This window comes from Simochromis diagramma, unplaced genomic scaffold (genome assembly GCF_900408965.1).
Source record: "Simochromis diagramma unplaced genomic scaffold, fSimDia1.1 OVJJ01000603.1, whole genome shotgun sequence".
Taxonomy (NCBI): domain Eukaryota; kingdom Metazoa; phylum Chordata; class Actinopteri; order Cichliformes; family Cichlidae; genus Simochromis; species Simochromis diagramma.
This window is the reverse complement of record NW_024387414.1, coordinates 13,260,838-13,277,186: the sequence shown is the minus strand read 5'-3', so window position 1 is coordinate 13,277,186 and position 16,349 is coordinate 13,260,838. Positions and strand designations below refer to the sequence as shown.

Sequence of the window (16,349 nt, the reverse complement as noted above, 5' to 3'; positions counted from 1 at the left end):
TCTTTAAAGTCCTTTCAGTAAATTTTTCCAGACAAAGTATGGGTCATGATGCGTTTAATATCTTGACCAAATTCAAGGGGGAAAAAATGGAAAGTGGAAAATTTGAGAAAATCAGCAAGATTTACTAGTTCTTTAAAAATGACAATAATTTGTATATTTTAACAGAACACCTCCAGCAGAGTAAAACTAAGGTGAAGGAAAATGTTCAGTTCTTTTATATAGCTGTTGATCATTTCAAATTTCCCAAGGGTTCAAAAGGAATTAAAACATGGAAATAGGGGGAAATGGATGTATCAATTTTCCAAATGACCTTTATTCATATGTAGAGCGAGAAACCCCTGTATTAAATTCACACATTGCACAACAAATGGGGTGGCTGTGGTCTGTCATGTTGATGTATAGATATGTGGGCCGATGTGTGTGTGCATGATATATGTGTGCAGAGTACGGAGGCAGAGGCAACAAAAGGCAGCTATTTGTTTCCCTGCTTGGGACAGAAAAACACCGATACAATATCCCTCGGCTACATATAGCACATTCCTTTACAATAACATAAGTGGTTATCTATGAGACTTAAGAGCACGTCAGTGCATCTGATTTTGTTTTCCCTAGATTCCAATTTTTACACAAACTATAGATGAAAAAAAATTACTTAAAACTGTTGTATTAATAGCAAAATGTTAATATAAATAAATTGCCTTGTGTGACTTTTTTTTAGACAAGGGAAATGTGGTTTCTTTGTAAAGCAGGAGGATGCAGCCTCAGCTGTGTAAACTGCGAGACTGGTGAAACTGCCAATAATACATGCTATTACACGTGTGTGTGCGTGTTTGTGGCCACATACACATACTCGAGACAAAACAGGAGATGAGACATAGGTTCTGCCTACGTCAGATCAACTGGGAGAACAAACGCTACGACAGCAGCTTGTTGGGAGTGTGTGTGTTTGTGTGTCTCCTCCTCCTGTGTGTGAGTGGAAGAAAGAGAGCGGCAGAGTCGAGCGCTTCTACACTAAAAAGAAACTTCTGGATAATTCTGAAGCTCACATTGAAAAGTTTCCTAAATTTCATATTTCCTTTGGGGTGTTTATACAATAATGACAAGGTTCTTGTCTTTCAAGATTTCATTATGTGTACAGCTATATTTTTATACTTTTTAAAATCTCCAGTATGTCAAGATGTAAATAAATTCAAAAAAATGTGTATAGAAAGCTCAATGTGCTGTCAGGTTTTTGTTTTCTTTCTATAACAGTTTACCTGAACTGATTAAAAAGCAGCGGGTATGGTCCCGACAGGATGCACAAAAACATGAAGGACAATGGCTATAAGACATCAAAAAAAGCATCAGAAAGAGTACAGTAATAATGAGCGGGAGAATAGTAGGGCTGGATGAAGACAGAAATGGATGGAGGAAGGGCTGGCAGGCGTCGGCACAGGCATGCTCCCTGACCACTGTAGGGAAGGGGGCGTAGGCCAGGTCTCCCATCAATTACAACCTTGACCCTCCTCTCGTCTACTCTTTCTCTCTCACACGCTTTCTGCTTCATTCAACCATCCTCCCCCTGCCTCTCATCCTCCCTTGGTCCCTCTCCTCTGCTCCTATAAATCAATCTCTCTCCCCACTCCACCCCTTCCTCGATCTCCTCCCCTCGGTTTCTCGCACCTTCCCCCTTCCTCTATCCCTCTTTCTCTCTCCCAGTCTTTCTCTTTAACACTCGCCACTCCTCTCTCTCCTTTCATCGTTGGAAGTGCAGTGGGAGTAAAAAGGTCAGAGGTGGGCAGACAAGAGGGAGAGAAAGAGGCAAAAGGCAACATGGGAGTGTGAAAATGAGAGAGTGAGTGTATTTAATCAAAGTGGTGTGGGGGCAGATAATACCTCTTGTGTTTTTTTTACCTTTCAACACCACTGAACAACTGCTGAGCGTCGCAGTTAACCGGAAATTTGTATCTTTATTTGAGCAAGCCAAAATTAAAAGCCATGTATACAGTGTTGGTTAATGGGTCTGCGTGTGTACATGCCCTTATACATTTCTGAGTGTAACTTGTGAATTTAGACATTAAAACTAAACACACACACACACACACACACAAATTATCATGTAGAAGTTACATCCAGCGTTGTTCAACACGTTCATACAAATGAGTAAGCTAATACAATGTTATGTGAAAATTTGCTTAAGATGCAGAATACCTAATTGACGTTAAAATGCTACATGTAGCACATTTAGCCGAAAAATATAAAGAAGAGACCTTTTCCCTTACCCTCCCTCAGCATGCCAACAGTCAGACACTTCATGAAGCGGCAGGCCTGGCACGACTTGCGTCTCCTCTTGGTGATCTCGCACTCATTGGTGGCTGGACAGCTGTACTCAATGTTGCCTGCGGCACGTAGACATGTTGGAGAAAGATAGACAAAAAGGTTTCATTTCAGATAGACACATCAGCACAAACACAGAGCACATAGACACATGTATGCAATACAACAAACCATAAAATGATGACTATGGACAGAACCTCAGAGCAAAAGTGCCCCCAGTTTTGGCATTCATGAAGGGTTGTGTGGACTTTGCATATTCTCTTCATGTCGATTTTCATTTATCCATAGGTTTGGATGGGAATGTAGGTGGTTGTCTGCCTCTCTGTTCTAGCCTTATGACTGGCAACCTATCCTGGTTGTACCCTGCATCTTGCCCTGTAGCACCTGGGATATTCTCCAGCATCCCTTTGACCCTTGCTGGATAAGCAGTTAAGAAAATAGATGGATGGATGGATTGAGCTACCTCTGTCTTGACCTTTGACAGACCTGCAGCATTTTGACCTGAAAGTGTACTGATATATGTAGGCTGTGCCAGATTAAAGTGGCATATAAGCACTTGACAGGAAGAATATATCACCATGTTCTGCACAGACTTGAAAGAAGGCTTTCGCGCTAGCATTACGGGTGTTAGCCACAAACTAATCTAATGTCATATGTGTGCAGTGTCATAGAGAGCACCAAGTGATTTCATTACTGAAAAATAAGGTTTAGAGTGGCTTTTAGATGGGCGAGGAGACAAATGTTTCCCAGTGTTTATTAAACTGCCCTAAATTTTGCCCATTTTTAAAATGTTTTTTCAATTAATTATTCAAAATGTTTGTTTTATTTTACTACAAAATTGGTTGCCAGGAACACCGCCTGTATTGTTGTTTAAAAAACACAGAAGTGTATCTGTGTATGCACTAACAGAGGTGATATGTCTACGTTACATGAGACCATAAAGTCAACTAAGATTGCGTGACTTAGCAGCAGGACAGGCGGTGACACTTGGATGCAGTGTTGAAAGCAAGATTATTAACCGAAGTCTATTAACTTCACAACCGAGGCTAACCAAAACATCACTCTGAGTGAGTCTAATAGCACTTCTTTGGGTACTTTACTCTTTCTCATACGTACTGTATTATAGTAGTATATTGTCCTATCTTTTATTTCCTTATACCTTTTATATCTTTTTCATTTTACTAAAATATACTGTACATCTAAACGAGACATTTTAACATCTTTTTTGGCTCCTGTGGCCATTTCCCCCCCTTTTTTTCCTTCCCACTTGTTAGTCTTCTTATTTGCAGCTCCATTTCTGCTCATTTCCTCCACTTAATTATTTACTTACTCCCAGTTCAGAACAAAACATAGTTATGGATTTGTTGGAACAGCTTGAATTGTTACAGATTGCCCAACCTGTTTCAATGTTCAGGTTTATTTATCAGTATTAAGACCTGCATTCAGATGTGAAAAGAAAAATATCCCTTTCTCTTTCACCAATGCCCACCTGATAACTACAGTATTCCAGCAAGCCAATACATCTCCCACTGAAACAGAGTAAACAGTGATTACTATTGACTGCTGCTGTGGAGAGGATGTTTTCTCATTACTGGCCTGATTAAGGGGCTAGTTAGCTTGGGAAAACGCTAAATGCACAAACACTTCTTAATGGGTAACAAGACACCCATTAATTGGCCTTGTTAGTTAAAGTAAAGGCTAAACATGCTAAATGCTGAGGGAACCCTTACAGTCTAATGGACACTATATGTGGGACTAGTTAGCTTATACATGAGCTTTACATGCTGATGATACATGAGGAGTAGAATAATTCAGCAATTAAGAAGGACACTAAGGCTAAATGTGCTAATGAAACAGAATCTGAATGCATTAATGGGCCTTGCCATTTCAAGAAAACTAGCAAGGGCTGCTAAATTGTTAACTGCAGCAAAGAGCCACTTATACAGCTGGCAGCATTAAGAATAAATATTTAAAACCCTCACTGTGATGAAAAATGTTAACAGCTACACATGCTGATTGCTACTGTGAAGGTAAGTGTTAACAGGCAATAACAAAAACCCATATAATTTATTGATTAAAGTGACAGCCAAGACAGAAACATCTGTGAGACTTCAGATTACAATACCTGACTGCAACAATGCCTAGAAAAAAAATCTGTGGACTTTAGTAATACACACATTTAAGCAAAATGTAGTTTACATCAGTCTAATTCATACACATTCAAATGTGTCTGTTACATCTCATGTGATAAATAAACATGCACTGTATGCTGAATCCTTTTGCATGTTCAGACACATATATGCATCAGAGTAGGTGTATAGGGCAGGAATTACATTTGAAAGGTTTATAACAGAATCTCACTCCTCTCTGTGCAGGTGTGCCTTTATTTCTCTCTTTATGTGTCTTACAGTGCACAGGAGTAAGCTTAGATCAGAGAGGGTCTTGGAGGCTCCTGTGTAAAAAAGGCAAGTTTGTATGTGTGTGTTTATGTGAATGACGGGGTATATACGAGGGCCTTAAATCCCCTGCAATCTCTTTTGAGATGTTGGTATGTCCACCCTGCTGCATGACAATTGATCACTATTGTACCGATCATATAATGTGAATGTTACTGTGTGTTTTGGCTTGCCATCCCCTATGCTGTATCTCTTTTGCCTCTCCTAGCCTGATACCTATAACCTCCTTTTCTCATATACCTTTTGCCTTGGCACTTTGGCTTTTTATAGAATAAGGAACAGAAAATATGGGTAGAAGGCAGAGCAGAGTTGAAAAATGGATAAGGGTTCTCAGTCAAATTTGAATTCACCACAATGCAACTCCTGCACAAAGTATGGATTTTGTAATATTCATTTAAAAAAAGAAAACACAAATATGTATTTATGCCTCCTGAACTATTGAGAAATGTGTCTACTACTGAATAAACATCTTTAAGTCAATATGGGTAATACTTAATACTACCCTAACAATTTCTCTTTAGTCTCCCACCTGACATTTTTACTGCACATTTTGACTGCTCTTTGTGTGAACATCACTATCCCCTTTTTCATCTTTCTCTTTCGTGCTCTCCACCGCCTTTCTTTTTCCACTCTTGTTGGCTCTCTCTTTCCATTTCATTGCCCTATACCTCCCTTTTCCATACTTTGCCCTCCTCTTCACTCCCCTTTATCCCCCTCTCTCAATAAGGGAGTGATAGATGCAGGTTGTCAGGTGTCGCTGGACTGACGCCACAGAAACAGCAGCTGCCAGAGCCACTTCCTCCACGCTGCGACACACACATGCACAAACGTGCCAGCACGCACATACCCCTAATTCCTTCCTACATCCATGTGCCCAGTCCACCCTCCCCTTTCCTCCTTTTCTCTCATTCCTTGTCTCAACTTATTGTTTATCTGTACCTCTTCTCTCCGCTCTTCTCCTTTCCTCTCCCACCCCATGCTCTCCTCCCTGTCCAGCTGGAGGTGTTTTTTTGGTGATTACCTGCGGTTTTATTGGCTAATGGGTTGAAACATACCAATATGTCTGCTGCTGCCCATCTGAGGCTGGCCCTGCTTTCCTGCCAGGACGCACACACTAACACACAACCATGCATAGGAATATGTGCACAGACGTGCACATAAACTTGCATTTGGATGAACAGAAGCCCACACGCAGAAGCAGAACATCCACAGTATCTGAGGATGAGTTGCTGTGTGTGGTAGCCAAAGATAATATCATGACCCAATTGGTCCACTGGATCCAAGAAAGCTCAGTTTGCAACAAATCATTAACAGTAGTGCTATAGCACAATAATAAGGTAAAATATTACATTACATTACCATTACAATTTTAAAAAGTAAAATAATAATTAAAGTAGTTAGTTATTCAACCTTTAAGGTTTGAACAAGAAGTGTTGTTAAATATTTCTAATTGAGCATGTTTTAAATATGGCTTTCCATATTTTCTCTCAAGAACAACTCTATCCACAGCCTCTAATTTTCACTTTTTTATAATGTGTAACAAATCGGCAACAGGAAAATGGTGTGTTGCAAATATATAAAAAACAAAAAAACAATGAAATTAGAAGAGAAAGGGACATATCACTGCTTTCAAGCTATTTAATGTCACACTAAAATGAGGTTTTCCAGTCAAAACAGCATCATTATCTATATGTTATCTGGGATATTGTACTTAATCTGTAGCTGCGTTCTATCCTAACCTTTAACAAACCATTAAATGAAATGAGACATAGAGTTCATCAACTATTTGACACCACCGGAGTGACAGATGAATTAAGGGTTAAACCTATCCACATAAATATTCCATGGCTATATGCGTGTTGATGTCTTTGTTTGACTGAGCTTCTGCGAGTTTAGGTGTGTGTATGCATGTCTCTGCCTTTGTCGTCACATGCGTGTGCTCTAATCTATTTGTCAGGGCTGCACCGTGTCCTGATCTCATCCTATAATAAACACATACAGGTCATTTCCAGGTAGTGGTGACCATCTTGTGAATGTAGGACTTCCACCCCCTCACATCTTCCTGTCTCTCTCTGTCTCTGGGGCTTTACTGGAAAAGCTGCTTATCAGAGGCAAAAGAAAGCACCGACAGATAGGTGGATGGATGGAAAGGCAGATAGATGAATCCTGTCTGATATGACTGACTGACTGACTGACTCAATGGATCGATGATGGCTGGCTGACTAGTAGTGTGCTTATTGCAGTAGCAGACTGACTGACAAGTGGGCTGTCCTGCTGACAGATGGGGCCTGTTAGTTATTTTTTTAAAAACTTGAGCAAATCATGAAGGATTATAACACTAACACAAAGGTTTTCAAAAGTTTACCGCCTTCTATCTATCTATCTATCATCAAATTTCTACTGTGAAATTAAAAAACAAAACAAAACACAACACAAAGATCATCAATCAAGTTGTTAATCTTCCTGTACAGTATACTGTGCTTCATTCCTGGCACTCCTTTCATCATGTGGATTATTCTCTATCCTTTCTCTCTTCAACCCCTGAACTCTTGATCTTTAGACATGACTCGTGACCCGACTCTGATGCTACGTTATCGCACAGACAACAAGCTTATGGCTAAACCGCTTCCTGTGATGTATGAGCAGCTAGATCTGGGAATGCAAACACTGCTCCAAAATTATTCTTTGCTGTTCGTGAAGAAAAGGTCAAGGTTGAGGTTAAAAAGTGGGTGTAGATTTTTGGGGGTTGGTTTATGTACCTAGATAGATGTATAAATGTGAACGTGTGTGATGGGGAGAATGGGTGAAGGGGAAAGAGGAAATAGGCTATGTGGGTGTCCTGGTGGCTCACTTAGCAGAGGAGGAGGGAGACGTACCTTATAAAAAATCTAGGTTTACATCTGGCCTGAGGCTTTCATCATATGTCCTGAATTTAGTTCAGGTGTGTGTGCATGTCTGAGTGTGTGTGTAATTCGATTAGTCTGTTCCTTTTATTAAAAATAGTATAAATATTCACTTTACTTTTATCAAGGTTTTAGGTACTTTTAGGTGAAAGCTTTTTTAAGGATACCATTTAGGTCAATATAGAGAGCATCATGCTTACCTCAAACATATGACCTTGCTGTCTCTGCAGCCAACCTACTAACGTCTTTACATTTTTAAAAAGTTTCTTTATCTTTGATTAATATATATTATTTATATTATTTACTGCTGTCTTTAAGACACTGTCAAATGGATTTACAAAAACAAACAAACAAGCAGCTATTCTAGTCTAATCTTAAACAATACACAACCACAGATTTTGATGAAAAAACTGGTGGAAGAACTGAACCACTAATAAAAATATTAAAACAAAACCAAGAGAGATAAACTAAATAGTGGAGCTTAAACAGCAAGAGGCAACACGTAGAGTGAAATGTAGACAAGCGAAACAGAGACAACTGTAGATACAAAGTTAAAATAGAAGCCAACCTTGGATGGTGCGTTTGAAGAAGGCCTTGCAGGCCTCGCAGGATGCCACTCCATAGTGGTAACCTGACGCAATGTCCCCGCACACGAGACACAACCTCTTGGGCATGGAATTCAACATGTACTCGCACTTAATTTGTGAATCTTCCCCAATGGTTGATGAACAGTCCTCATAACGCTTTGATCCAGGGCCGCCAGCAGGTCCTAGGGGCCCTGCGTTGGAGCCATAAAGGCTTGGGGAGTCTAAGCCATTGGGGTGGCCGTTCATCGTGGACGAATATGAGCCTGAGGCGTCGCTGGAGCCACCAGGGGAGTGATGGTTTAGACTATCAGTCAGGGAGGCAGGACTAGACGGCTCAGTCTTTATATAAGAGGACGGACAACTGGACTCAAGGTGGCGCTCCTTACTGGACATTCTGCAGAGAAGCCTGAGAGAGTGAGACAGAACAAGAGGGGAAAAAACATTACAGGAAAATGTAAATATGAAGAAAGATAATCATGAGTGTGGAAAGTTAGAGGCACTGCATAGGGGAAGGGAGAAATGTAAAGTCGTATTCAGCAATATTTAATGACACAAATATATTGTGGTTCATTGGGGAAAACCACATTCATGAGAGTAGCGGAGCGGCATCTAGAGTACCACAAACACATCCCCATCCACGGGGCCAAGATCATCCGTCACCCTCCAGTCAATAGCAGCGTGTTCTACATGAAGGTAATCAGTAAGCAGCTCCTCTGCTGCTCAGTCATCCCAAAGACAGCACATACACAAAGAGACATACATTGTCATATTCAAGCACAGCTTACAGTCTAAAAAGTTCCTAAAAGCTGCGCGATGCAAAACAATAAATGTATGCATATTTTGTATGTATTAAATAAAACTCACTAATCAGAGCCAGACTATCACTGTAGTACTATTCTTACATTCTCCTTCCCTTCGTATCTCCCTCCTTCCTCTCCTGCTTTTCCTTCTTCCACTCCCTAAGGAGGCTGGTGTCTTGTTAATGGCAGTTGTAATTAACGGCTATCTTCTCTCTGTCCATATCTCTCCATCCTTCCCTTTGTCTACCTTACTATCTATCTGCCTCTCTCCCTATCACTTTCTATTCACTCCCATCTCTGACTGTCTCTCTTTCTCTGTCTCTGCCCACTCTTTCTCTTCCTCTACGCATTACTACTCTCTGTCTCTCTAACCCTGCCCTCCCTCCTTTCTCTCTCCCCTTTCATTGTTAAAGGCAGAAAGCACAAAAGGGGTTTTTAATTAAGGCAGGATGCTGCTAAACGAGGGGCTTCTAAAGTCCAGTCGGCCTGTAAAAGATCCCCGTTCTACAGGGACCCATAAAACACAGACAGTGCCTGGTTGGAGAATGGGGAGCTGTTCAGGTGGGGGAATGAAGAATGGATATAGACAGGAAAACAGAAAGGCAGACAGGCAGACAGCTAATGCAAAAGACAGACAGAATGGGGAAAAAAAGAGTAGTTGCAGGACTGCAGTGACTGATGATTGTCTACTGACAAACAACACCTTTTCTTTTAATTTGCATCTCAGCTTTAACATGACTGATATGCAGAAAGAAGGCCTGCAAAAAACCTGCAAACGCATTGTAATGTAGGAAACACTCTTTTCCCCTGAAATTTTCCCATTCAAATGTGAATTGACATTTATGATATAGAATGCTTTGGCCCTTTTCACCTTTTTCATCATATATTAAACCCTTGCTGGAGGTTCTTTTAATTCAGTGACTCCATTTATCGTGGGTTTGCGGTATTCACCAGTGTCTATAAATCCATTTATCTGATGCTAAGTTGGGCCTTCAGTTTGGAATGAGGCTGACATTGTGAGAAAGGTTTGGACATAAATCAAGGAAGAGAAAATTAAGGATAGAAAGAGAGTCTATGGAGACATATAGAAGGAAAGGCAGAAGCATAGACAGTATCAGGTGGTACAGAAAAAAGTGTAAATGGAAAGGAAAGAGATCGCAAGAGGATGTCTATGTTCTGTGTCTATGGGATGAAAAACAGTGGTGACAGAAAAAGAGAGTAGAACCATTTAAGTAGATGATGTGATGGTGATGATTTAATCTCTCCTTTCTCACTCTTTATGCTCTTTTGTGGCCCCTCCTTTTGACCGTCAATCCCTCTGAGTACCATTAAGCGAAAGAGTTTAAGTGCCAAAAGATCTCAGGCGCTTTTTTCCTTCTCTCTCAAATTCTCATCTATCTATCTTTCCGTTCTCCATTCCAGTTTCTTCTCCCCCTTTTCCCTCTATCTCGTCTTTTTTTTCCTCAGTGCTCTCTCGCGCTCTCTAACTGTGCTTATAAATGAAAAATAATGGCAGTCGAAGGGGGAGGAATAAAAAAGAATAAAAAAAGAAGACACGCATGCAGAGGAGAGGAGAAGAGGAAAGAAGATTAAGAAATCACAGCCAGTGCGCTGTGCCGAGCGAGAGGTTGAATGCATTTATGTATGTATGTTATCAGTATAATTATGGTGCTATGTAGCGATGGCTCAGTGCTGAAAGAGCAGTCTTATTGTGCTTGTCTGCTCTTCAGATGAGTGTGAAGAGAGAGAAGGGGTTGGGTCTCTTTTTAATCAATTCTTTAGGTTTTTAGGTGTTTAAAGAAATGTAAATAAAATGTGAACAGCTCGAATGTGTTTGCCGTTCTTTGCCTTTATTCAGACAGGGCTTAAAGATGTAAGCAGTGTTTTATGAGATGATAACAGTAAAACACAAGGAAGCAAAGTAATCACATTTTGGTATTAACGGTTCTGCTCAGTTCCGTTAAAGAATACGGTTTTAACGTCATTTTCTTTTTGCCATCTTTAAGATTTTGATGCTCGTGATATTGAAACCTACACAGTTACAAATATAGTCAAGTAATTAGCACATAAGCTGATTGCTCTATATTGAACAGCACTATGTATCATGTACGGCAAAAAGGAAGCGGTATATGTTATAGCATAAAATAATCACTTTGCACTAACAAACTTACTGCATTTAATGTATTTTTTGTATATTTTGTATAATTTTAGGGAAAATGGCTATGGTGCCAATGCTTTTTTAATGCAACAGTAAACAAACAAACAAACAAAAAAGATTAGCAAATGAGGTTGAGCGGATTTATTTAGGTTTATATTTTAGCAGTAATGCAAATTATAAAACTGACCATTTTTAAAGCGGCCAAAGTCGCTGTTTAGTTCTTGCAGACACTGAATATTCTATTTAGGTGTCTCTTATTGAGGGAGACCACACCAGCACACACACACACACACACACACACACACACACACACACACACACACACACACACACACACACACACAAATGACCGCCTTTGCTTGTATCCATTTCCAAGTCGATCCCTGTCATTTTCTCTCTCTTTTCAGGCCTATTTCTTTTTTTCATTTCTCACTTGAAGGAAGGCACAGTTACTCATAAAAGATGAATATGTGGAGGCATGGGGAGGAAAGGAAGAAAGGAAGAAAGAAGAAAGAAATGCTTTTTTGTGTGTTTTGAAAGAAGGTGGGCCACTTTAGTATGACAAGCTGTCATTACAGTGGTAGGGTGATGCAGTGGCCTGACAACTGGCGGGGACAAACATACAATCATCGTATTAGAGAAACTACTCTCTGCCTCGCTCTGTGCTGTTTGCTGTGCGCTCCTTTAGTCTGTGTTTCTGTGTGCACTTGCACTGCTTTATTATATACAATCTTTGAACAACTACCTCGCTAGATGGCAGCCATAAACACAAACTGATCCTCAAACAACTCTAAACTGTTTTCACCCACCCCTACTGGGCTGAGGATCATAATAGCAGAAGAGAAGAGAAGAGAAGAGAAGAGAAGAGAAGAGAAGAGAAGAGAAGAGAAGAGAAGAGAACTAACATCGGCTTGTCACTACCAAATCAGATAACTCTCAGTTTGTTGATAACGTCTCTGATTGTCTGGTTGCTTATTTTGCTTGCCCTGGGCTCTTCTGTCAATGTTTCTAAAGGGCCAGATCTCCGAAATAGCATTACTGAGTAAAAGTATTACCATAACAAGTGTCATGGGAATTTAAAATGACAAAGCTGCATTTAATTATACGTTGACAAACTTTGGCTTCGGATGGTGTAAAGATGTGATGGCTTTCACTGCCTTACTGCTTACAAAACACATCTCCAAAAAATAAAAAGCAAAAAGAAAACAGCTAAAAATAAGAAGAGCAGAAGAAGCGGAGAGAGAAACAGAGAAGAAGGAGATGTGGGAGCAACAGAGACAGAGCAGGAAGAACTGCTGACAATGTAGCTACCTCGGCTTGGCTAATACCTTTCCATCACACCAAGCATTGTGCTCTCAATGCTGATAAGAACACACAGTCCAATAAGCAAAAAGGGGAAAAAAAAAACAGTGAGAGAAAACCTTACACAATTCTATCTAGATGATACCAGCAATGCTTTGGGAGGGAGAGGAAGTGAAGGATGAGTGGAAGACATAAAAGAAAATACATTGAATTAAAGAATGGAGTAAGGAGGGGAACAGGAGCAAAAAGCATTTACATTTACATTGTCATAGTCAAATGAATAGAATGATTTCATCAATATATTGAATTGCTTTTTCAACACTTATACTGTTCAGTTTGTTTTTCTTTCTTTCTCTCTATTTTAAACAGTCTCCTATCTTTGGAGGGTTGTTGAACTCCATGTCAGTTAGTTTGATACAGTAGTGAATATGTTTTCGTAAAAATAGGAACACAACAATTGCACACAGCAATTTCAAAGACGTAGGTGACCACTCTTATGCAATTACAAGCAATGACACGTCCACTTTTTGCTTTGTGGTGGCTGAAATCATGTATCGGTCACGTACATACAGCAAAATCCTGTGAGTCTAACGTTGAACCTGTGTTTTATGTTGTGCATTCTGCAAGATAACTGCATAGTTTGAAAGCAGAGAAATAGAGCTCAGAAAAAAAAAAGCTACGCGTTGTTTCAGTGTGGGTTTATGTGTGTGGAATCACAGTGTGTGGGTGATTATAGTTGTTTTCAGTGACAAAAATGAATAAAAGACAAAATAAAAACTCCAACAGCGACAGTCAATCTAAACCACTCTCCCTCCTACTGGGCTCTTTCCCCTCTCTTTTTTGCTCCTTTTAGGTCTCAATCTCTCTCTGTCGTCGTTTCTACTTCTCACACACAAACACCCCCTATCATTTCTTCTCCGTCTCTCTATCCTGTCACACAAGATGCACGCACACGCACACACACACACACACACACACACCAGGGAGCAGATCAATTGTTACAGTGTTAGTCAGGGCAGGAAACCTGTAATTCAGTTCATTGGCTGCAGAATAAACCCCTGATTACATACAATCAATTTGACAATGGCTAAAACACATTCTGCCCGATGGGCTGTTGGGCTGTAAAGACTGGCAGAGGAAAGGAAGTGTGAGTGTGTGTCTATATTCCTGTGTCTGTGATTGTGTGCGTGAGAGTTTCGACACTATGAATTCTAGTATGAATCTAAATGTGACAGATGCAAATACATGGTTCACACGCAGTGTTACAAAAAAGCGAGAAAGACTTAGGGAGATATTCTACTGGGTCTAAAGCTGTAGTCTAGAGAATAACACACGCATCCCTATGTGATTGGAGAAGCAGTGGGAAGCAAAACACGCCGGGTGTTCTCAGCCTCTCTCCATTGATTAAGAATTATGTACTTTTCAAACTGCAAACTTTTCAGGGAGCATCATGTTGAGTCTGCTCATATAAATACCAGTTTTCGATCATCAATGTGCAGACTTTCAGTTCACCATCCGCTCTCCTCGTGCTTTTTGTTTCTCGTCTATTCACTTCTTTAATGACAAAATTTCAAGGGATTTATACAGAGTCGTGTGTACTCTGCATAAAATACAGTCTATTATTATATATAAAGATAAAAAAAAGATGTAAAGAAGGGGAGCATGTTCAAGGCAACAATGGAAGTCAGTGCACCACTAACTCGTGTTTGTGTGTGTGTGTGTGTGTGTGTGTGTGTGTGTGTGTGTGTCAGATGGGAATCTTGATGATTTAGGTCATTTTCTTGTGGAGCATTGGCTGATAAGTATGTTGCTGCCAGGCATTATCTCTGTCACCATGTCTCCCGTGTCTCTCTCTCACTCCTTCTCTCTCTCTCCTCACCTTTCTGTTTGCCCCTCTCTCGCTCCCTTTCCATCTCCTTTATCTTTTGTATGTCATTGTATTTGTAAGGATGGTTGTCTACTGTAAAAAACGTTCTTCAAATTTCTAAAACGGCTCAACTTCATACAGTGCACAGTGGGCCACTGATTAACCATATCAAAAATATTTATTTATTACAAAAATCACTGAAAATTTGATGTTTATTTAAGTCCTGTTGTTGTATTTTATTATTTTTTTGTTTCATATTATGCGCTGTGAAATCTGAAGAGTAGAAAGTACTGTACACATCCTCTTCCTGGGTAAAGTCTATAGGAGATATTGCATGTGGCAAATTACCAACCTAACCAAGGCGGCAATATGCGCAGTTATTTTATTAGTTGAACAATCTATAAAATGAATTCAATACATAAACGTACACATTCACACTGCTTGTTCAATTGATATTGAGAATGCTTTACTCAGGAGTGTCAGTTTTATGAAATGTAGGCTGGTTCCTTTATAAAAGAAAGGTCATTGATCAAGGTTAGCATTCTTCTCTCTTTCTATGTGCATGTGTGGATTAGCAGTGTTATCACTTAGCATTAGGTGCGCAGCAGCCCTTCCAAACACTTACTGACACTTGCTGTTGTCACCAACACACATGCACTGTAGCACGTGCCCAAACACACACGCGCACACTTAACTATCAGTGTACAGTGAGATGTACAGCTCTCCTGCTTTCTCTCTCTCATACAGAGACAGGCAGAGATCTGGGCAAGGCGCCACATCAAATCAAATTGAGGAAAAGTATAATAAAAAGTGTTTAAAAACAAAATATGCCCCATCGGATTAAAAGCACATTATATTAAGCAGATGGTGAAAGAGGATTTTCACTCTAGTAAATATGACAGGGCTTTCAAATGTGACACAGGAACGAGCCAGTGAGACAGGAAGGGGAGGAAGGGAGATAGAGGCAAGGAGGGGATGGGAAAAGAGCACAGTGCTGCAAAAGTAGGGAGAGAGAATGTGTGTGTGAAGTAAAATGGTCCTCGATCTGAGACGGAATACGGGAAAAAAAGTGTAATAAAAGGGAAAACGGAATGTGGAAGAGGAGAGGAAAGGAGACACAAGTGAGTAGAGCGTCAAAGCTGCATTCTTTAAGCAGATCAGATTTGGGGAAATTGGTCTGTCACTACAGGATTGTGATGATTTACACCTATCCATCATAGGGTGTGAGGGAGAAGCAGAGCCAGAATATGTACAATAATCCACAGCAGCTGTGAAAATAGAGAAAATCAATCCTAAACAGGCACCATCCAACGTGTGCGTTTCAATGTTTACTTCAATATTCCACAAATAATACATCTAGACAGATTATATTTAACCTTACACATGTAATACTACTTTATATCTAAATGCAATGACTGTTAAGGATTCTCCCAGTTCATTACTTTTACTTCTGTATATTATCACTTTACTTCATTTATACTGCAAAAAAGAGAGAAAGTGATAGACTTGAAATACCCGACTCCAAATTCACTGAATAAAAATGTGAAACAAGATTCTTTTCACTGTAAATGCCCATTTTGACCTGCCACAAGCTGCTGTTGACACTCGTCTTCGGAGCCTCCTGGCCTGTTCTTCCCTCTCTCTCCCACCCATGCCCTCTATCCTCCCCCTCTTCCTCCCCTCACTGCTGGCTGATGCACCTTACAGTCTCGCTCCTGGACCATCTGTTAGGGAATCTAATTCACATCCAGTCATAATCAGGTTTGCTGCAGTGCCCACTGTCTTTCGCCATCTCTGTCTCTCTGTCTGTCTCTGACTGTTTCTTTCTGTCCACTTCACACTGCGCCTTTGTCCGTTTTCCTTTAATCTGGAACCTTCATGAATGTCTTTCCCTTAAATGTCATGTATTTGAATATACTTTACATTCAGTATAATAGGTATACAAAGCTCAAAACTGGCG

The 16,349-nt window shown here is 40.2% G+C and overlaps 1 protein-coding gene across 8 annotated transcripts in view; it reads right to left on the bottom strand.

The window, feature by feature from the left end:
* esrrga (estrogen-related receptor gamma a) overlaps positions 1–16,349 on the bottom strand; it is a 156,518-nt gene that overhangs the window by 40,792 nt on the left and 99,377 nt on the right. For 6 of the 8 annotated variants that reach the window (XM_040011288.1, XM_040011289.1, XM_040011287.1 and 3 more), the window contains 2 exons: positions 8,244–8,668; positions 2,250–2,378 (listed from right to left, as the gene is read on the bottom strand). In XM_040011288.1, the coding sequence (XP_039867222.1) occupies positions 2,250–2,378; positions 8,244–8,668 (554 nt within the window). The remainder of the gene's footprint in view (positions 1–2,249; positions 2,379–8,243; positions 8,669–16,349) is intronic. The other 2 variants (XM_040011284.1, XM_040011286.1) reach the window with 1 other exon arrangement.